The sequence below is a fragment of the Mus caroli genome, unplaced genomic scaffold, assembly GCF_978045245.1.
Source record: "Mus caroli unplaced genomic scaffold, Mus_caroli_1 scaffold_5, whole genome shotgun sequence".
Classification (NCBI taxonomy): domain Eukaryota; kingdom Metazoa; phylum Chordata; class Mammalia; order Rodentia; family Muridae; genus Mus; species Mus caroli.
The window spans coordinates 26214833-26237819 of NW_028227260.1; the positions used below are offsets into that span (position 1 = coordinate 26214833).

The following is a 22987-nucleotide window of genomic DNA, read 5'->3' on the forward strand; positions in this document are numbered from 1 at the left end:
AAATTGTACATAATACTACCAGTGGATCCAGCAATACCTCTCCTGGCCATATATCCAGAAGATGTTCCAACCGGTAAGAAGGACACATGCTCCACCATGTTCATAGCAGCCTTATTTATAATAGCCAGAAGCTTGAAAGAACCCAGATGCTCCTCAACAGAGGAATGGATACAGAAAATGTGGTACATTTACACAATGGAGTACTACTCAGCTATTAAAAGGAATGAATTTATGAAATTCCTAGGCAAATGGATGGATCTGGAGGGCATCATCCTGAGCGAGGTAACATATTCACAAAGGAACTCACACAATATGTACTCACTGATAAGTGGATATTAGCCCAAAAACTTAGGATACCCAAGATATAAGATACAATTTGTTAAACGCATGAAACTCAAGAAGAACGAAGACCGAAGTGTGGACACTGTGCCCCTTCTTGGAATTTGGAACAAAATACCCATGGAAAGAGTTACAGAGATAAAGTTTGGAGCTGTGAAGAAAGGATGGACCATCTAAAGACTGCCATATCCAGGGATCCATCCCATAATCAGCTTCCAAACGCTGACACCATTGCATACACTAGCAAGATTTTGCTGAAAGGACCCAGATATAGCTGTCTCTTGTGAGACAATGCCGGGGCCTAGCAAACACAGAAGTGGATGCTCACAGTCAGCTATTGGATGGATCACACGGCCCCCAATGGAGGAGCTAGAGAAAGTACCCAAGGAGCTAAAGGGAACTGCAACCCCATAGGTGGATCATTATTAGGAACTAACCAGTACCCCAGAGCTCTTGTCTCTAGCTGCATTTGTATCAAAAGATGGCCTAGTAGGCCATCACTGGAAAGAGAGGCCCATTGGACTTGCCAACTTTATATGCCCCAGTTCAGGGGAATGCCAGGGCCAAGGGGTGGGGGTGGGTGGGTGGGGAACTGGGGGGGGGTATTGGGGACTTTTTGGATAGCATTGGAAATGTAATTGAGGAAATTACCTAATTAAAAAAAAACCAGAGACACTGAATTTAATAGTCGAGAAAGTGGGGAAAAGCCTGGAATATATGGGTACAGGGGGAAAATTCCTGAATAGAACAACAATGGCTTGTGCTGTAAGATCAAGATTTGACAAATGGGACCTCATAAAAGTGCAAAGCCTCTGTAAGGCAAAAGACACTGTCAATAAGATAAAAAGGCCACCAACAGATTGGGAAAGGATCTTTACCAGTCCTAAATCAGATAGGGGACTAATATCCAATATATATAAAGAATTCAAGAAGGTGGACTCCAGAAAATCATATAACCCCTTAAAAATGGGGTTCAGAACTGAACAAAGAATTCTCACCTGAGGAATACCGAATGGTTGAAAAGCACCTGAAAAAATGTTCAGCATCCTTAATCATCAGGGAAATGCAAATCAAAACAACCCTGAGATTCCACCTCACACCAGTTAGAATGGCTAAGATCAAAACTTCAGGTGACAGCAGATGCTGGTCAGGATGTGGAGAAAGAGGAACACTCCTCCAATGTTGGTGGGATTGCAAGGTTGTACAACCACTCTGGAAATCAGTCTGGCGGTTCCTTAGAAAATTGGACATGGTACTACCAGAGGATCCTGCAATACCTCTCCTGGCCATATATCCAGAAGATGTTCCAACTGGTAATAAGGATACATGCTGCACTATGTTCATAGCAGCCTTATTTATAATAGCCAGAACCTGGAAAGAACCCAGATATCCCTCAACAGAAGAATGGATACAGAAAATATGGTTCATTTAAACAATAGAGTACTATTCAGGTATTAAAAAGAATGAATTTATGAAATTCCTAGGTAAATTGATGGACCTGGAGGGTATCATCCTGGGTGAGGTAACTAGATCACAAAAGAACTCACATGATATGTACTCACTGGTAAGTGGATGTTAGCCCAGAAACTTAGAATACCCAAGATACAAGTTGCAAAACACATGAAACTCAAGAAGAATGAAGACCAAAGTGTGGTCAATTTGCCCCTTCTTAGAACTGGGAACAAAATACCCATGGAAGGAGTTAAAGAGACAAATGTTGTGGCTGAGACGAAAGCATGGACCATCTAGAGACTGCCACACCCGGGGATCCATCCCCTACTCAGCCTCCAAATGCTGTCACCATTGCATTCAGTAGCAAGATTTTGCTGAAAGGACCCTGATATAGCTGTCTCTTGTGAGGCTATGCTGGTGCCTGGCAAACAGAGAAGTGGATGCTCACAGTCAGCTATTGGATGGAACACAGGGTCCCCAATGGAGGAGCTAGAGAAAGTACCTAAGGAGCTGAAGGAGTCTGCAACCCTATAGGTGGAACAACAATATGAACTAACCAGTACCCCCATAACTCGTGTCTCTAGCTGCATATGTATCAGAAGATGGCCTAGTCAGCCATCATTGGAAAGAGAGGCCCCTTGGTTTTGCAAAGTTTGTATGACTCAGTACAGGGGAACGCCAGGGCCAAGAATTGGGAGTGGTTGGGTAGGGATGTGAAGGGGAGGGTATGGGGGACATTTGGGATAGCATTTGAAATGTAAATGAAGAAAATACCTAATTAAAAAAAGCATTCATACAAAAAACAAGAATAGGTATTTGGGTTGCTTTCAATTATTCTACTATTTTAAGGAGTATTTAAATGGATATAGATGTTTCTGTTCCTTTAACATGTGTGTGAGGTGTTTTTTTTTTAATTCTTAATCAGTCATTGCTAGTATCACAAAATACAACAGAATGATTAATTTAGAGATCACAGAAGTTCAGTTCTACAGTTCTAATGAAAAGGAAGTCCAAGATGAAGGACTTCATGGAAGGGTAATAATGCTCTTACCTTCCTTCAATATATTCCATAAGTGTTAAGTCCAGGTAGAAGTGATGGTTGGTACATGTAATTTTAGTATTTTCTAGGCTGAAGCAGGAAAATTATCACATTTTTATGGCTAGCCCAGACTATTATAGTGAGTTCCATGTCAGCAAGGTTATAGAATAAAATCCTATCTCAAAAAAGTGAATAGAGGGAGACTTAATCCCTTTCACAAATGGGATAATCAAGACCTCATCACTTCACCAAAGGACTTACCTCCTTATATTTTCACCTACAGCCACCACCTAAAAATTAGTAGGATCAGAATTTGAACGCAGGTACTCTGGCTCCAAAGTCCTTTTATACTTTCTTATTCTAAGGTCCTATTGATACTGACCTCTGTTCAGTGCCCAAGATCTGTCCTGTAAGCCAAGACTATAATTATACTATGTATATTTCCATAGTTTTATAATTAATCTTAGTAGTTTAACACTTGATTTAATTGATCAGTCATATTAGCTATAATTCAAGCTTTGTCGTCTTTCATTTCCAGTTTACATATTTTGGCAATTTAATAAATTTTTTTTTGTTGGGCTTTTTCTTGAAATGTATAGATGACGTTTGGGGAAGACTGATATTCTTATCGCAGCATATCTTTGAGTCTTACTGTGAGCATGGGCTGAATCCCTTTCTCCCCATAACCATTAGCTGCCAGTATCTCCTTAGCGCATGCTGGGCCCGCTGAAGCTCCTTACCCATCCACAATGGAATGCTGAGGTACTGGACTTATTCAATTAACAACAGCTACTATGAGTTCATGATCGCTGTGTCCAGAAGAAACCCCCCACTTAGCTCCAGCTCTTGCATTCTTTCATATCCTTCTTCAACGATGAGTCGTGAACCTAGGAGGGGATGATAAAATGTCCCACTTATGGCTGAGCGAGCACTCAACAGCCACTCATTCTCAGCACATGGACCAGTTATGAGTCTCTTTGTTAACTGTTTACAGCTGCAAACCGACTTTTCTTTGACCATGATTGAGAAACCCTAACCTTTAACTAATCTTTACTCTATTAGGTAGAAACATAAACATTTAGAAGGTAGTTTGACACCATGTCTTTTGAGCCAAACAACAGTAATCAGTTTCTCCCTAGAGCCTATGACCTCCAAAGACATAGTAGCTTTTGACCAGTTGCATAGAACTAGAAGATTCCACTCTACTGACTAGACCTCAATTCCCAGTCTTTTAAAACCCACTTTGCTTCTTAGGTGCTGCTTTCCCTTTTTTTTGATGTACACACACACACACACACACACACACACACACATACACACTATAAGCTAAAGTCCCATATCAGCCTCGGATACCTCACTCAGTATAACATTTTCTGTTCCACACAATTTCTTGCAAATCTCAATTTCATATTTTACTGATGGGTGATTAAAATCATGCATATATCTTGCATTTTCATTACCCATTCATCTGTTAACAGACATCTGGGCTGTTTCTATTTTCTGGCTTTTGTGAATAGAGCAGCCATAAACAGAGATATGCAAGTGTCTCTATGGTAGGTTATAGTCTCCTTTGGGTATATGCCCAGGAGTGGGAAAGGTGAAGCATTAACCAATGTTTTACATCAGTCTAAAATGTTTTGGAGTCGGGCTTAGAGACCTAAGTGCTGGCAAATTCTAGTAGCCAAGAAGCAGGACAGAGGCTGAAAATTTTCAGCAAATGAGAGGTCAGCCTGGGCTACACAGCGAGTTCCAGAACAACTATCACTACAAAGCTGGACCCTGTCTCGATAAAACATCTGAACAAAAACTTGGAGAAGTGCCACTTTTCAATTCTAGCCTTCATGATTCCTGCAACTATTTTCCCGTGTACTGTCAATTTACTATTCCTGCTGACTTTATTTAAAAAACAACCAGTGTTGGATGCATGAGCCGAAATGTTAAAGAATTTACATATTTTTATTTTCTTTGAAGAAGATAAAAAGAGGAGATCTGTAATTTCTAAGAAACTTGATTTGGCCTGCTGAGTCCAGCCACTAGGCAGAAGGTTTTAGCCAAGTAAAATTGCCAATTTTCTAAGAGAAAGGGCTAGCACATTGCTCATTAGAGCATTCTGAGCTTGCCTGTGCAATCTTTTTTTTTTTTTTTCCTACCCTGCAATTTCCTGTGGGTTATAAACGAAACCTTTCTAGCTGTTAATGCAGGCTGTGAATTGAAGAAAAAAAGCATGTAATTAATCATAGGAGGTTGGGGGTGTTCGCTAAGCTTCAGTTACAGGGGAGAAGCTGGACAAGGCACTAGGACCTAGAAGGCAACTATCCACCCTGGCAGGAATTTCTTGCTTGGAGCTCAGACAACAAAGGCATAGAGAGATTGGTTTTCTTTCTCTCAGCATCTCCACCCAACCAGCAGAAAACCGGTGAGTGGGGCTTTCGAGTGATTTTCAAGCAGAATGTAACAGATGTCAACCGGGAAAGCACAAGGCACACGGCTTTCTTTCTCTGTGTGTTCGCCTCTTTCTTCTCTTTTATTTGCCTTATTCTATAGGATTTTTGTCCTCTAAGATTCTACCTGGGATTTTCCTTTGGAAAAGTGAGTTTGTTGTTCCTTTGTTTTCACTATGATGCTAATTTAGAATAATAGCACTTCTGATTCTAAAGCATAGCTTTATTTGCACAGCCCGCCTGGGGAAAATGCTTGCTACTCATCTTGAGGAGGTGGGGTCTTACTACTGCAGGTTGTCTGACAGAGACAATGCTGAGCTCAGCATAGGTCATGGTGACACTGGAAAAAAAAGGGGGGTACTGAGCCTGGCAAATATACCAACTACCAGTCCCCCTTTATCTCCTTTCTCCCTGGTTTCTTGCAAATCTCGATGTGGCAGTATATATAGCAGCTGAGCCCTCTTGCTTTGTGAGTCTTTTCCCCCCAATTTGTGAGATGACTGTTAATAGTTTGGTTTCTTGGATGTCACCTTACCTTTGTAAGGGGTTAGGGCTTTGGTTGTATTATTGGGTTGCATGTTTTCATTGTTTTGGTCGTGTTTTTTTTTTTTTTCTTTTTTTCTGGTGGGGATCGGGTTCAGGGGGGTTGAAATCCAAGCTTGACAGATGACTTTTTTTTTCTTTTTTTGCCTCCATCAATCCACCTAAGCAATAGACAAGTTTGAAGTGAATTGCTTGCTTCGAGGGGAAAATATTCCTTCAGTCAGGGGAGAAACCCAGAACAATGAAAGGTGTACCTACTTGGAAAGGTCCCATGTGCTATTCAGGGACCCATTTGGGAATCTTTCCACAATTATTCCATTAAGAGGTGTTGCTGCATTCATTGGTCGGGGAGGGGATGAAACACCTGAAAGGAGAAAAAGGATTCTGTGATCAAATGTTTCCATTTGAAGGGAAAGCAGGGCTAATAGCTTGCTAAATAACTGGGTTTTTTCGACAATCCCTCCCCCTTTTAGACCCCAGCTTATTTCTTATGGATGCAGTATAGCGGCACCAGCTTGATGGGGAGAGGGTTTGATGAATAGCACAAAGACACTGGGTATTCCCTGGAGGCTGTCCCTTTAAAAGAGAATCCTAGTTTATTCTGGGGGAGGGGATACACATATTAGAGCAGGCAAAAAAGGACATGGAATAAAACTAATTCACCCCCTTCCTAGTCATTGTATTGAGATGCAAAGGCTGCTTCCTACTCCGAGGGTGCTAACCTTGGCTGGTTCCCTCGGTTTCTCTTTGAGAGAATTTAGTCAGGCTATGGATTCATTTACAACTGTTAGTCATGTGGCCATGTGTGAAGGAGCAGATGCCAGTTTTAATGTATTTTGCCCGAAGTTACAATTTGATAGGAGCCACTGTCAGGAAGCTCCAGGTTTTTAAGCTATTTCAACACGCCCTCCCCAATTTGGAACAGTGCCAAAAGTGCCACCCTTTCTATCTCTTCCTCCTATCCCCCTCCCCACCATTCAGTCCTCAGCCTACTGCCCAGCCCCCTCCTTCTTCTCTATTAAGATCAATATTCCTGCAGGTCAGGGACAAGCAGCAGATGGGTCACAGGCTTTTTTCAACCAGTTCTTTTCACAGGCAGCAGATTGCAGCTCTGGATCTGGCTAATATTTTAATTCTCTCCCCCCTCCCCTTATCCATCCTTATTCTTTGCCTCTCCTTATCTCCACCCTTTTCTCTAACAATCAGGTTGCTGTGGTTCCACCAAAATATGGAACTTGATTTTGGACATTTTGACGAACGAGACAAAGCATCTAGAAATATGAGAGGGTCACGGATGAATGGACTTCCAAGTCCCACTCATAGTGCCCACTGTAGCTTCTACAGAACCAGAACCTTGCAGGCACTAAGTAATGAGAAGAAGGCCAAGAAGGTACGTTTCTACCGCAATGGGGACCGTTACTTCAAGGGGATTGTGTACGCTGTTTCTTCTGACCGTTTTCGTAGTTTTGATGCATTGCTGGCTGACCTGACTCGATCCTTGTCCGACAACATTAACCTGCCTCAGGGAGTGCGCTACATTTACACCATTGACGGATCCAGGAAGATTGGAAGCATGGATGAACTGGAAGAAGGTAATTCAAAGTAGTGAGTAGTGGGTGGTGGCCCCTAGAGGGAAAGGACATCCTTGCTTATGGTTACATTTTTAGTCTTCCTTGAAAGAAACTAGGCTATTTGTTTGCTAAAACATCAAGTTGACTGATGCTCAGGCTTTTGATCCCAAAGTCACCACCACCATCCTTAACTGTCATTCCTCATGGGGTTCCATTTCTGTTGAGGTTGAAATGGATATGGGTTTTCTAATGCTAAATGTGCTTATCTACCTGGGTATACAAAGGAAAATCTGAATTGTGACACTCACTCTAGGGGTTGTTTATGGGTAACTCTGTATAGCACCTTCACAGCAGCCCATGAAACCATTAGGGGAAAGAAGAATGTATGGTTGGTTTAACAGATAAAAAATTGTGCCCAAATTTCCTATGGATTACTGATAAATTATTTGGGAATTGCCAGTCATTAGAAATACATACCCCAATATAGGAATTCCTAGCTGTGTTCACAGAGGATTAGACTTTTAGGTAAATGGTTGCTGCTCAGCTGTTGCTTTGGAAAAAACTCACTTAAGGGCGTGTCCATGAGGCTGAGATCATTGGGAGAGATACGAAAGAAAGCTGTAGGTATGTCTGGTATTTTAATGAACACCATTTCTATTAAAGTAGGAATGAGTCACTCTGCCTAAATCCTTTCAGATCATCTCTAGACTTTGGAATTGCTACTGAATTTTATGTGTTAACCACTGGAAACCATGTAATAACAGAAAAACTCCAGATTTCCCACACAACTTGTTCAGCCATCTTATCTTTTCTTAATGGATATTTAGAAAATAGATTTGGGGTCATAGTGTTAATATTTTATGCTGCCATATAAATTATCTTGATTAATTTAACCCATATGTACTGTTAAGGATAGCTTCAAGGAAAGAGAAATAGCACATTTGGTGACTTAGCAGAGTACACCAGCTTTTAGGCTTCCTATGCTACTAGACAAAGGAACATAAAGGTTTCCCTTATGCAACGTACTAGTTCCCTCATGTAGTTGTTGTTTTCAAAGCACCTGTGTAAACATGGTTTGGGCAGGCACCTTATAAGACACAATGTTCACATAGTGGTTCTTTCTGAGTCTCAGGATTCAAGTCTAAGAGCTTTCTACATAGCTGACCTTGAATATCTATGTGGAAAAGGCTTAGACAATTTGATCACAGACAAACTTGGTAGGCAAACATTAATTGTAGACTTTCCCAATTATCAAAGAATTAATCATTTTAGTACACATCTTTAAATGAAAGGAGGCCAGTTGGGGTCAACTTCAAATCTGGGCGGCTCAGTTGAGAGAGCTGTCCAACAGAGTGATCAATAAGGTATGCATTTTTCTATGAAATATATATCTTAGTCAAAGTTGAGGGATTTCTCTATAATATCTTTTACAAACAAAGCACACTGAATCTCCAAGATTTTCTTAATTTCCATCATCTGTGAACATCTGAAGGCCACAATACATGCTAGGACAGAATTCTGAACCAACTGAAATGGTATTCTGAGAAAGAGCTATTATATTTAATAACAGTGATTTGCACAATTTCCCTCATTTCTTTTCACTTGCCCCCATTGTTGTGTATATGTATGCATGTATATGTGCATATTGAGGAAAAAGTGATGATAAACTATCTTAGTTTTATCTGTGTAGCCAATCAGCGTGAATTTTAAGAACAGACCACAGCTTTATTCTCACCTGTGCTCTCTTGGTTCCTGCGAAATTAAACCTACCTACCATTTCTGGGTGCAGTAGTATTTCCTGATGTGTTTCCAAAGAGTATAGAATCTAGATAGGAATCAATTAAATTTACTCCTCTTGTCTTTTGCAAGTCCAAGTTCCAGTGGATGTCAATGCCTTTTCAGTCAAATGTTGAGAAAATCCAGAGTTATTTCTGAGAAAGTGTTGATAATGTGCTAATTTTTCCCACTGCTGTAGAGCTAAGTGGGAAAAGGCACTGGGCTAAGGAACATAATGTAAGGTTTTTCTTCTCTCTCATTTCACTAGTTAGAGCTATTTATCTAGGGAAACGGGTCAGAACTCCCTTTACTCTGTTTACTTCTAGAAGGACATGGACAAAGATGGAAAATTATTAATGCACACTATTTTATGTTAAACTTCAAGTTGAGAATGGTAGGGGAGATTCCTGGTAATCAGATTACAGGACTACAGGAGCAGATTACAGTAGAAATATCGAAAATGAGATTTGTTTCAAATTCAGATCTGTTGGCTTCTAACCTGTAGAAACTTGAAAAAAATCAGCAGAAACCCCAAAGTTAAGGGTTTTTTTAATCCATAAAATGAAAGCAATTACTTTGAGAATCAATTAAGGAATAATATAAAGTGCTTTCTGAAATACATCCCAGGTCAACTGAGATAAGACTTCCAAGCACAGGGCTTCTCAACTTATTTTTAGTCTTTATTGAGAGAGTATTTTGAGTATTAAGAGCATTGGATGAGGTGATTTTGATGAGTCCTTTCCATTAACAATGGAAACGATGCAGAAAGTAGAAATCCTCTTTTCTGTTTCCTTTTGTTTTGTTGTTCTCACAGGAATGTATTATGCACCATATTTATTATGTTTCTAAGCAATCAGAACATTAAATATTTAGCCTAAAGTTAGATAAGATAAAAAGCAGCTGCTAATCACACTGACCTCCTGGGATTGCTGCCACTTCTTTTGTCTGGTGACTCTGGTCAACTGTCTGCTGCTAGATGAGAAAAAGCATCAAGGGAAACATTTTGAGTCAAAACCTCATTTTTCATGTCAACCTTTCCACAGCTTCTTGCACACACCAAGGGTCTTGGAGAAGCCACAGAGGATGTGGCCCTCATTAACTCTATCCCCAGCTGGCCAATGAAGGTGATCCATCGGTGGTATTTCCTTTTGTATTGCCTTTTCTTTATCTTTCATTAGAGAATCATTCTCCATTTTCCTTATAGCTAAGCTTTCCCTCACCTTCATGTTTATTATTCACACTCATCAATTTAAAAGGTATATTTGTGACTCACCAGTTTTTGTGCCTTAAGACAATTAAAAGCACTATTAATTATGTAGAATATTAGAAGAATACTTAAAGTTGGACAGTCTTGGATAATTTGAGCCTTATATTGACATTGTATTATCTAGTTCCTTTTTGTACCACAGTTTACTTGTTCCAATGAGATGAAACCACCTTTCACTAACTTAGTACTTAATAACTAAAGCAAGCCCATCCCCCCAAAGCAGTGGTCTTACGATAGTCTGAAGTAATGCATTAATAGACATGATAAGACAAAAGCCATCATTTAATATTTTAATGTAGTAATGCAAAAAAGTATCATTCAATATTTTCTTTCTTGAGTTAGGAATCCCCACAAAAGAAGAGACAGCCCACAGAAAAGCATTTTTGCATTAAGAGATTATAAATGTACACATGTGTAGGATTCTTTGGAAGGTAGAATCTTCTTAAAGGTGAAGAGGAGGATGCATTGGATCATTTTTGACTGTAACACCTTTTCCCTTTCAGCCCTTTTGGTCGTGTTTCCAGCATTTCCTGCCCCCCACCCCCACCCCTCATCCCAAAGCAGGTTTCTTCCAGCAAGTTGTCACCTTGCTTGCTTTTTTTTTTCTCCATTCCCCGAGGGTGGAAAATAAGCCCTGGAGCTTGTGGCAGGGTGGAGACTCAGCTGTGGAAAGGTTTAATATGCCTCACCCAGCTCCAAGTGCTAGGTAACTGGCTGGGTAGGACACACCAGGCTCTGCAAATAGACATGGGAAATCTCTGCAAGATCAGAACAAGGAATCGTTATGTAGAACAATGCAACACACCTAGGTCTTTCCAATAATAGAAGTTGAAGGCCCTTGGTGTTGGGCATCTAGTTCTTAGCATTTAATTACCACAATATTTCCTCGAGCCTATTTGAGATTAAAAAGAGAAGGAAATTCCTTTTTTATTCATCTCTTTAGGCCCATAAGAGACTGCTATCATCGAGTGAAATGTCTTCAGTTCATAGATAAAGAAGTAAAGACTTAGGTAGTTTAAGTGGCATGTCTGAGGTCATATGGCTCCTAAGTGCCTGTTTGGGACTTGAATTAAGATCTGTCTTCTACATCCTCCTGAGTGCTGAGATGTGGAAGCATGAACCACCATGCTCTGCTACAATGTGCAAGTGTGTCCAGTTGTGTCTTTTTGTTTCCTGTAGCCCAGGCTACTGTCACACTAGTTATGTAGCTGGGGGTGACCTTGAACTCCTGCTCCTTTTTATATCTCCTTTGCAAGTGCTGGGATTTTAGATGTGCATAACCATGCCTGGCTAAGTCATTGTTCTTAATCATCATAAATGTCTTGTCCTAAGTGGGCATCAACAGTTGCAGTGGCAGCAATGGCTTTGTTAGATGTGAATTATGGAGCTCCTTACATTTGTTATTTGCAGCCCACAGAGGCTTCTTTTCTAGCAGCATGGAATACTCTCTCTCTCTCTCTCTCTCTCTCTCTCTCTCTCTCTCTCTCTCTCTCTCTCTCTCTCTCTCTCTCTCTCTCTCTGTCTCACTATGTAGACCTTGTTGGTTGGGACCTCACTGTCTGAAGCAGGCTGCCACCCACTCACAGAGATCTTCATGCTCTTGTTTCCTGAGTGTGAGGATTTCAAGACATGTGCCACCACGTCCAGCCCATAGCAGGCAATTATGTCTTTGAAGCTCTGGAACCCAGAAATTCTCACATTATGCAGTTAGTACAGCTCAGCTCACGGACAGCTGATCTTGATGCATTATTTACTCTTCTTTAGCTTTGCTTCCTCCTCAAGCTCCATCTCCTCTCTCAGCTTTTACTTCTTCCTCTTCCTCTTTCTCTTTCTGGTTCTCTCTTAGTTATCTGTTTCCTCAGACTAAGAGCTTAACAATAATAGTGAGAACTTATGAAGTGTTTACTATGCTCCAGTCTCTGGGCTAAGGACTTTTCATCCACCACTGGACTTGTGCCCCAGAGCAACCCTATAAGGTAAGGCTTTTATGAGCACCCCCTACACACACACTTTGCAGACAAGAGACTGCTGCCAAGGGAGTCAGGTAATTTGCCAAAGGTCAAGCAACTAGAAAGTGTTAGGAATCACAATCTGACTGACATCACACCAGCTGTTCTTTTTCCACTGCTCTGTATTCAGGCCAAAAGTAGAGAGTGGAGCGATTAAAATGTCCCCTCAGAAGGTGCTCAACATAGACTTGGCTGAGTGCTGAGCCCTGTGCAAAGTTCTTGGGTGCCATATGATACTCTAATTATTTGCTATCATGTGCATTTTCATGGGGCTGGTTAATCATACTTATAGTTCAGAGGCTTAGAGGTTTAATGGGGGGGCACATAGAAAAGACAAGTCCAGATCCCCAATGAGGGCCACACAGCTGACTCTTCAGAAGAGCCTGTGCATGAGTGAAATCATAAATATAAAGACCCGGGCATTCCCAGTCCATCAGTTGTCTGGCAGAGTTTGAAAGTGTATGGAAAGATGGGAAGCATTTGACTCAAATGCAGTGACCTCTTGGGAGGTGCCCACAAACATGACAAAGTGTGGAGGCAAGAGACCATTGTGTGTGTGTGTGTGTGTGTGTGTTTGTGTTTGTGTGTTGAGGGTGTTGGTTGTGAATATATAGAGGAACTAAGGGCCCCTTTATTCTCTTGAGTCATATTTTTCAGACCCTAGTCTCTAAACATTGGTGTTGTGTTGAATTTGTATGCCATGAAACCGACAAAATTGGGGGGGGGGCATCTCTTATAACTTGTGTCTTTAACTTCTGAACACATATCCACCGAACAGGGTCAATGTCTATGATTGCCTCTAATCCATGTCTTGGTTCCCCTACTATAACAGACCATTAGTGAGATTAAAGCAACCATGTGTCCTCCCCTCCCCCTACACACACATACTTGCCCCCTCAAAGCTTCCCTAGAGATTGCCACTGAATCTTAGCACTAGCCGAGAAATTATTAATTCACATGACTTCAAGGATTTGGTGCAATTAATGTTTGCAAAGAGAATGAATTATCAGTCTGGTGTTTCTGAATGGCTCTGTGTAGCTCTCCTGCTAAAACCAAAGTGAGAAGAAGAGCCATCCGACTTTAATTGTGTGTGTGTTTTGCACTGACTAGGGGTTATCTATTTGTCTATGTATTTAGTTTTATTACTGATGACTTAAAGCCTGATCAAATCAGTATTTCTGCAGTTCAACCTCTGGATGAACTTCTGTATATCTTGAGGCTAATATGCTTTACTCAGCAAATTTAGCTCTTTATTTCCTCCTCAATATATTTCTCCCTCAGGCTGAGCCTAACTTGCTTCCAATTTTCTTTAGTTTCTAGTTCCAGACGTCTAATGCCCTCTTCTTGCCTCTGGCCACTGCATTTCTTCCACTTACTTAGTCATTTCCCCCAGCCCATAGTAAATTTCAAACGTATACTAGACCTTTTCAACCCAATCAGGTTGCATAATGCAGTCAGTCTCCCACTCAGTACTTGGGGCAGCCAAAAGCATCTGATGGAGATGGCACCAAATACACAGATGTAGTGTGCAATATTTAGGAGGATGGAGAAAGATGTAAAGGGGGTAGTAGAAAAAGAAGAACAAATTTTCCAAAGAAGACCAAGACTTGCAAACATGTTCTGTGTGTGGAGGGGTGAGGTTGTTACTTAGATACTTTCTTCATTTAGAGTGAGATAAGCAGTAATTAACACACTTGTACACACATTTAGACATTCAGTGCATGGTGTGTGCACACATATGCATGTGCAGAAATGCATGCATACATGCAACCGTGCACATATCTACACACACACATGCATACACACACACACACACAGAGACCTTTCACATTTCATTAATTCCACTATTTAGCCTGATAGGATGATTTGGCTTCTGACATAATGTCTACTGAATGTCTGATAAGTAACCTTTTTTTTTTTTTTTTTTTTTTGGTTCACTTCAATTTGAAATAAAAATCAATTAACATTGAAACTTTTCCTTATTTTATAGCAAAAGTAGCACATATCATATCAAGAAATAGAGACAAGTGAAACATGCTCTATGCACCAAGTGGTGCATGGGAGTTAGTGAGCATCACAGAAACTGGAAACATTTACATTACAATAGCATCATGTTGATTGTGGGAACTCTACTTACTAGATCACATAGAGGTGTTTGCTGGATTTTTTTTTATAACCCTTAGATTTATGAGGTTCTTCCACTAGCTATGCCATTGTCTTGAAGGACATTTAGCTGATTACTTTCGTATTTGAATAAGTCAGTTTGTCAGAGGACCCATTTACGAACTGGAGGTAAGTTTGGTTACTATGTCAAAATTGCACCCAAAGACTTATTTCAGTCTGAGCATACTCTATACTATAGCATATACTTGATTTGCTTCTGCATGTTTACCACTGAACTTACCACCTAACCATTGATTTCTTCCCTTAGGGGAAAGCTATGTCTGTTCCTCAGACAACTTCTTTAAAAAGGTTGAGTACACCAAGAATGTCAACCCCAACTGGTCTGTCAACGTAAAGACATCTGCCAACATGAAAGCCCCCCAGTCCTTGGCTAGCAGCAACAGTGCTCAAGCCAGAGAGAACAAGGACTTTGTGCGCCCCAAACTTGTGACCATCATTCGCAGCGGGGTGAAGCCTCGGAAGGCTGTGCGCGTGCTTCTCAACAAGAAAACAGCCCACTCTTTTGAGCAGGTCCTTACTGACATCACAGAAGCGATCAAACTGGAAACCGGAGTGGTCAAAAAACTCTATACCCTTGACGGAAAGCAGGTCAGTGACTGTGTAAAGGACTTTTCTCATTTTCCTAACTGATCTTATACCTAAACCATTACTCATGGTTGAGGATCTCTTCCTCCATATCTCTTCATCCTTTTCTTTTCTTTTCTTTCTTTTTCTTTTTTTTTTTTTCGAGACAGGGTTTCTTTGTGTAACTCTGGCTGTCCTGGAACTCACTCTGTAGACCAGGCTGGCCTCAAAGTCAGAAATCCGCCTGCCTCTGCCTCCCAAGTGCTGGGACTAAAGGCGTGCGCCACCACGCCTGGCTCTCTTCATCCTTAACTGACACTCTTGATCTCATTTGGGAGAAAGATCTTCTCAAGACAAAGCAATGAACCACAAATTGGTTGCTTTGAAATTCATTCTACTTTTGCCTTACCAGGCATAGTTGTCAGTTAGCCCCCAAGTTCTTTATTGGCTAAGAAAATACATGCCTTCAAAACTAGGTTTTAAAAATTGATATAAATTTATATATGGCATGATGCAACCTTGGTTATTCAATGCATATGATTATTCAATGCATATGACTAAAGACATGGCTTGTCCCACTCATTTAAAAAGATATTCCCATTTTGGTGCTCTGCATCCATTTGGATCAAAAGAAGTTGAAGTTGCCTTCATATTTATATGAAAGGAGACAAACAAGGGGGAAAGCGCTGAAAATTCTGGTGCATTGTCTTTGCCTTACACTAAGATATATATTTCTTTCCATTTTCCATGTGACATAGCTCTTTTAATTTTGTTCCATGGATGGTTCGTGTGAGAAAAGAACTATTTCAGGATTCTAAAATTAACCTAAGAAAGATGCTACCATCTGTTCCCCTCCAAATCAGGTTCCTCATGTCATTGGTTACACTACTGAAGTGCCACCTATATTAGTATCTGGGAAAGAATGCAGCCAGGCGTCTCCAGAGGACAGATGCACCATTCTCTTGAGCACAGAGATCTGAAAATACATAACAAAAATGTTCCAAGGGAAATTGGAACAGTGGCTGGTTCTATTGGCTCAAAAGATCATTTTGGTCATGCACCTAGAAGACAAGTGCGGATTATTATCAGTCTATAATCCTACCTCTTAAAATATCTCTGATAACTGAACAATTATAGTTTCCAAACTGTTTATTTCTGTACATCAAGTAAAGGGTGTTTAAATGCAGAAGTATGCCCCTCCCCATAATTACTGATATGTATTGTGTGCTGCAGGATGTCAAGTTTCAGGAAAATTCATTTTGATAAATTTGTGTCTTTTTTCCACTTCTTATTCTTTGTGCTCCAAGATGCCTAGAAACATGGGTTATAGTTCAGTTTCACTAAGAGACTCTGTCTTGGGGAATAGGAGAGAGTGGTAGAGCAGGATACCCATTTCATTCTTCTGTCTTCCACACAAGCATGGACACATAAGCCACACACATCACATACACATAGCACAAACATTCAAGTGCACACATACTACAAGTATTCACATACAAACATACTACATGAGTCTCTCTCTCTCTCTCTCTCTCTCTCTCTCTCCCTCACACACACACACACACACACAAAACTCACATACACAAAGATACCACAAGCATTCACACATCAAACACAAACATTAACTCACACACTATTAAAAAAAGCTCAAACATTCCACCTTTGCAGTTAGTTCATCACTAAATAAATTTATTGGTATTCACATACTCCTTATTAAGCATTAATAATCTTCCTGTACTTTACCTCTGCTATTCTTAGTATGGGCTTCTAGTGTTGCATGAAGATTTGGCATTCTTGACTGTTTCTAACAATGTGTAAAAGGTAATGTACAACTATTAAGCAAGCAACTATCTGTCCAATGATGCATGAGTTTTCACCTCTGCAGGCCACAAATAATGGAAAGCCCTCTCCAGTGTCTTCAAGTATCAGTTAAAATTTTTTTAGGGAAGATGCTACAAAATACCAGGATATGATAATGGTGTGTAAGTACAGAAACAGGGGGAATATTATATGGACAGTGTAGAGACAGGAATTGGTTAACTCAATCAAAAGATTTGAATTGGTGCTCTAATCTCCCATAGTGACAGATCGCTTTCTGACTTCCATCAATAGGAAAGAAGCCTAGACAGGAATTCAAAGACTCAAACTCTACTTTTTTATCCACTGTGTGACATAGGGATAATTATGTTTCTTTTCTGAGCCTCGGGATTTGGTTTTTGTTTGTTTGGTTTGGTTTTTCAAGACGAGGTCTCTCTGTCTAGTCCTGGAGCTTGAACTGACAACGACCTTTCAGAGATTCTCCTGCCTTTGCCTCCTGAGTGCTAGTATTAAGAGTGTGCCACCACTGTAGGGCCACCTTAGTGGGTCTGCTATTTTGTAACATGGTCTCTAAATGGTATTCACACTGCTCTTATATTAAAATCCTTTTGCTATTACGTGACATGCTAAAAGGTTATTTTCAAACTTGCAGTATTTATTTGTCTTCCCTTTCTTCATAGTGTGGGTGATGTAAAGAGCAGAAAGAGAAAGATTCATGGACAAAAACAAAAGAACAGGCAGAGTGTTAGAACTGTGGCAGCACCACTGCACCATGGTGCTGGACAAGGATGACTGATGTGTGCAGGTGCTTAGCATCCCAGATGCAGGACTAAGAGTTTTATTTAAAAAAATTATTGGTGTTATTATTTGTTATACAAGAAATGTGCTTCATAATGACATGTTTGCACCTGTATATCTCTGCAATTTGATCACATTCACCCCCACCAAAACCCTCTCCTTTTTGCTCTTTGTTTTCTTACTTCCTTCTTTCTGTCCTTCTTTCCTTCCATCCCTTCCTTCCTTCCTTCCTTCCTTCCTTCCTTCCTTCCTTCCTTCCTTCCTTCCTTCCTTCCTTCCTTTCCTCCTTCCTTCTTTCCCTCCCCTTCCCTCTTTCTTTCTTTCTTTCTTTCTTTCTTTCTTTCTTTCTTTCTTTCTTTCTTTCTTTCTTTCTTTCTCTCTCTCTCTCTCTCTCTCTCTCTCTCTCTCTCTTTCTTTCTTTCTTTCTTTCTTTCTTTCTTTCTTTCTTTCTTTCTTTTTCAAATATCCAAGTGCCTGAACAGGGACTTAAACCTTCAACACTCTGGAGCTCCACTGTCTCCTTTTCATGAATATCTGATTTTTCAGTACCAGTTAAGGAGATGAAAAAGCAGATATGTTATGTCTATCTTCATCAAGGAGATTAGTTTACACTTTTGTTGAATCTTAATCTGGTTTTGATATAAAGGTAATACTGGCCTTTCTAAAAAGAGCTGTACCATTCCTGCCTTTTCTAATATATGTGATGGTTTCTGAAGCCTTAATGTTCTTTTTTTAAAGGTCTAGTACACCAAGATCTAAGTCTGGACATTTTATTTATTTTTAATATTGGAGATTTTTTTGTATTGCTGTTTCAATCTTGTTGATCCTTATAGATCTGTTTAAATTGCTTATTTCATTCTGGTATAATTTTGGTATGTTATAGGCAAGAGAAAAATACTTCTATTTTTAAAAAGGTATGACCTAATTATTTTCTAGATTTCATTGTTATTGGTTTTGAGCTCTCCACTTTTATTGTGATATTATTAATTTGGTTCTTTCCTCTTTTTTTGTTACCTTGCCTAAGGGTTTGTCCATTATTTTGTTCCACTGACTTATTATTTTTATACTTCCATTTCAATCATTTCTGCCCTGATACTACTTCCTCTTTGATTAATGCAATATCACCTAATTAGTAATCTTAATAAACCCATAAAATGTTTCTTCATGTAATACAAAATGATAACATTTTACCACAAAGATAATTCGAGGAAAGGAAGTTATGCAAAGGTAAGCATTATTGAGGTAGTCATTCTTAGACTTCTATTTATCACAGGTGAAGAAGAAAGAAGATTCAAGTGATTCTAGGGTTTATGCATAAGGTATATGAGTGGATGGTGGGGGCATTCAAAGAGGTTAAGTGAATCACTGACAATAAATTGGACTTTAGATATACTGAGTTCTTGGGCCTTGCTTCATCTAAATACTCTAGAAGCATAACCTATGGGTTTGGATCGCAGGAAAGGGGGGCTGGGATGGGGATACACATTTAAAAGTAGCTTACAAACAGTAGCTAAAATCAGGCAAGTCGTTGAGTTCAAGCAATAATGTATATGACAGGTTGCACCCCCTCCAAAGACCCTGTGCTGGAGTTGCATGAAAGGAATGGATGAAAAACTTACTCTATTATAAAGAACTATGAGAAACAGCATGAAGATGTATCCAGAGAGGTCAAGAGGATATATTTTAAGTCAAGATTGGTCAGTCATGTTGATATGACAGTACTTATTTCTGTAATACAGTAAGGGTTGTAAATTCATCAAATTCAGGTGATTGTAATGGTAATTATTGTAGTTAACAGGACTCAAAATTCCCCTGTTGAGCAGAGGGCTCAGTGAAAACTTTGAAGGGAATTGGGGAGATAGAGTCATGGTTTCATGAGATTGTAAGAAACCGGGTTTCCTAGATTACACTCTAGATTCTTCAAAACTTGCTGTCCACTGTTCCATAGTTTTCTTTCTTGTTCTTGTATATGGAGTTGGTTGCTGAAATCCCATTCCTGTATACCTCTTGCCATATATTCACAGGCTAAGCTAGCCCTTAGTCCAAAAGTGTTCTTGGTATATATTATGAATTAATACCCTACCCCTGGATGTATCAGATTGTAGTTTGGTCTGATTTTCTCAGGACCTTGATTTCACTAAAGAGATTTGGTTGGTAAGCCTCTAACAATTAAACTTTCAACACAAGATTATCACTAATCAATTTAGAGCACAATTCCTAAATTATGTTATATGCAACATTAGTTGAAGAGAATGTTCTATAGTCAAATAAATGGGGTAGCATTGCATAGTATATTATTTCATTGAATATTCAAAAAAGACATCTTCCAAAAAAACCTGCTAGATTTTGTTCAGGCCAGTATTCCTCAAACTATTTTGAACAATATAGCTTTAAAAATAAATGACCATATGGTAGAAAGCACATGGGCAAACAGTGGCTTCTACTTTAGGTATTTATTTGCATTTTAATTAGAGCATCTTGAAAAAGAATAACCTTAAAAGCTCAGGGAAATAATTTACACAGAAAGAAAACAGGCACAACTGCATTTTGACAGGCCTTAAAGATCTGGAACAAGAGGCTTTCTTAGCTAGAACATTGATAATTACAAGAGGTACCACCTACCCTCCCATAGGCCAGACATGGCTTGAGAGAACCCATCTTTTACACAGCCTCTAGAATCATAGAGACTGAAAGGGGGGGTTCTAGATGATATAATTAAAGTTCTCCAATGTCAAAAGATATTAGGAACATTCTTTGGTCTTGAGCCCCAAAGGCTGTCTTCCCTAAGCACAGTGTTAAAGTTATAGCAACAGCAACTGCTAGGTTTTGTACTTCCACATTAGATTTTTGTCCTGTACAGACCAGCACCTCTTCCATAAGCCCATGCTGCCAAGTCTGTGGGAAGTCAAATGGGCTTACCAGTCAGTGTTAACTTCCATAGGTGGCACTATCTAACTAGACCTCATAGTTTGCATTGCCTCAAGTCCAAATTTCTCCAGGTGGCAACAGTGTGCCAAACCATAGAAGTCTGAACCATTTACCAGCAAGGTACCCATTTTTACTCCAAGGTTTGGGACCAGAGAGCAGTACATTCTGAAGCCAATGCCTTTATACATCCACACACGTATGCCCTGTTTCTTTTAAGCATTGGTTGCCCCATCGAGTGAACTCGAATATAAACATGTGTATGTCTGGACAGTCCTGTTCTTATTCACCTAAGACATTAGAGCCTTATTGAAAATCGAAAATATTTGCCTCCACAGCTTGACTGGTGAACTTCCTCTGGCTTTTTCCAGAGAGGGTGCACCCTTGCTTTGTTGAGTGTTTCCAGTGTTTAGCTTGTTGCCTGCTGGGAACTCATGTTTGCCTCATCCCAGATTGTCATGAATGAAAGAAGGGTGAGTGGGCAAGGTATCTTTCAGATATTAGAACCTCTGGAATAGTTGATATACTTTGAAACGCCTTGTGGCTCTTCTTGGCCCTAAGCACTTTTGTTTTTGTGAATTCTCTCCTTCATTCAAAAACTTACCAATGTGTTAGGTATAAAAGGGAATATATTAATAGTATGCATCTAAACACCTTTTTTTTTTTTTCAACCTAAGAGTTCACTTAGAGTTTCTTTTATGTTTTGCTTTTGAAATGCAGCCCGAGTTTCATGTAGCCTAGAATCCACTGAACTCTTTATATAGCTGAGGATGACCTTGAACTTATGAACCTTCTGACTACTTCCCAAGTGCGAAGATTAGTGTTATGGGCCAATATATTCAGGTTCTGTTTGGTGCTAGGCATCAAACCCAAGGCTTCATGTATGCTAGACAAGCTCTCTACCAACTGAGCGGTATCCTCAGTCTTCATATGTTTCTATTCTGAAAAGAAATCTGATATAATATTTTATTGACCCATAAAAGTCTTGTGGAGCCCAGGCATCATGCCCACTGCTCCTAACGGGTAATTAGTTCTGGGCTATCTGATGTCTAGACTCATATTATGAGCTCACTTGCACTAAGTAGTGAATAAGAATTCTGGCCTGATAAATTAATCCAAACTAGTGGTAACTCTTTGACCTACTAGTTGATGATTGAGAATTACCAAGAAAGACCATCCTCTTTCTTTAGTTCTAATGTATTCTGTCCAGTGTAAAAATCATGGTAAGATGTTGTTGTTAGTAGGCATTTTTTATTTAGATATTTTCTTTATTTACATTTCAAATGCTATCCCGAAAGTGCCCTATACCTTCCCCCTACCTTGCTCCCCTACCCACCCACTCCCACTTCTTGGTCCTGGTATTCCCCTGTACTGGGGCAAATAAAGTTTGCAATACCAAAGGGCCTCTCAGTGATGGACGACTAGGCCATTCTTCTGCTATATATGCAGCTAAAGACACGAGCTCTGGGGGTACTGGTTAGTTCATAATGTTGTTCCACCTATAGGGTTGCAGATCCCTTTAGCTCCTTGGGTGCTTTCTCTAGCTTCTCCATTGAGGGCCCTGTGTTCCATCTTATAGATGACTGTGAGCATCCACTTCTGTATTTGCTAGGCACTGGCATAGCCTCATTCAAAACAGTTATAGCAGGGTCCCTTCAGCAAAATCTTGGTTTGGTGGCTGATTATGGGATGGATCCCCAGGTGGGGTAGTCTCTGGATAGTCCATCCTTTCGTCTTAGCTCCAAACTTTGTCTCTGTAACTCCTTTCATGGGTATTTTGTTTCTTATTCTAAAGAGGAATGAAGTATCCACATGTTGAACTTCCCTCTTCTTGATTTTCTTGTGTTTTGCAAATTGTATCTTGGGTATTCTAAGTTTCTGGGCTAATATCCACTTATCAGTGAGTGTATATCTAATGACTTCTTTTGTGATTGGGTTACCTCACTAAGGATGATATCCTCCAGATACATCCATTTCTGCAAGAATTTCATAAATTCATTGTTTTTAATAGCTGAGTAGTATTCCATTGTGTAAATGTACCACATTTTCTGTATCCATTCCTCTGTTGAGGGACATTTGGGTTCTTTCCCGCTTCTAGCTATTATAAATAAGGCTGCTATGAACACAGTAGAACATGTGTTCTTATTACCAGTTGGAACATCTTCTGGGTATTATGTCCAATTTTCTGAGGAGCCGCCAGACTGACTTCCAGAGTGGTTGTACAAGCTTGCAATCCCACCAGCAGTGGAGGAGTGTTCCTC

The 22987-nt window shown here is 39.9% G+C and overlaps 1 protein-coding gene across 3 annotated transcripts in view; it reads left to right on the forward strand.

The window, feature by feature from the left end:
• The first annotated feature begins 5170 nt into the window (after positions 1-5170).
• Dcx (doublecortin) overlaps positions 5171-22987 on the forward strand; it is a 72566-nt gene continuing 54749 nt past the window's right edge. For 2 of the 3 annotated variants that reach the window (XM_021153351.2, XM_021153352.2), the window contains exons 1-3: positions 5171-5246; positions 7021-7406; positions 14869-15209. In XM_021153351.2, the coding sequence (XP_021009010.1) occupies positions 7043-7406; positions 14869-15209 (705 nt within the window). In that variant the 5' untranslated portion in view covers positions 5171-5246; positions 7021-7042. Of the gene's footprint in view, positions 5247-5269; positions 5420-7020; positions 7407-14868; positions 15210-22987 lie in introns of those variants that run through there. The other variant, XM_029472926.2, reaches the window with a different exon arrangement.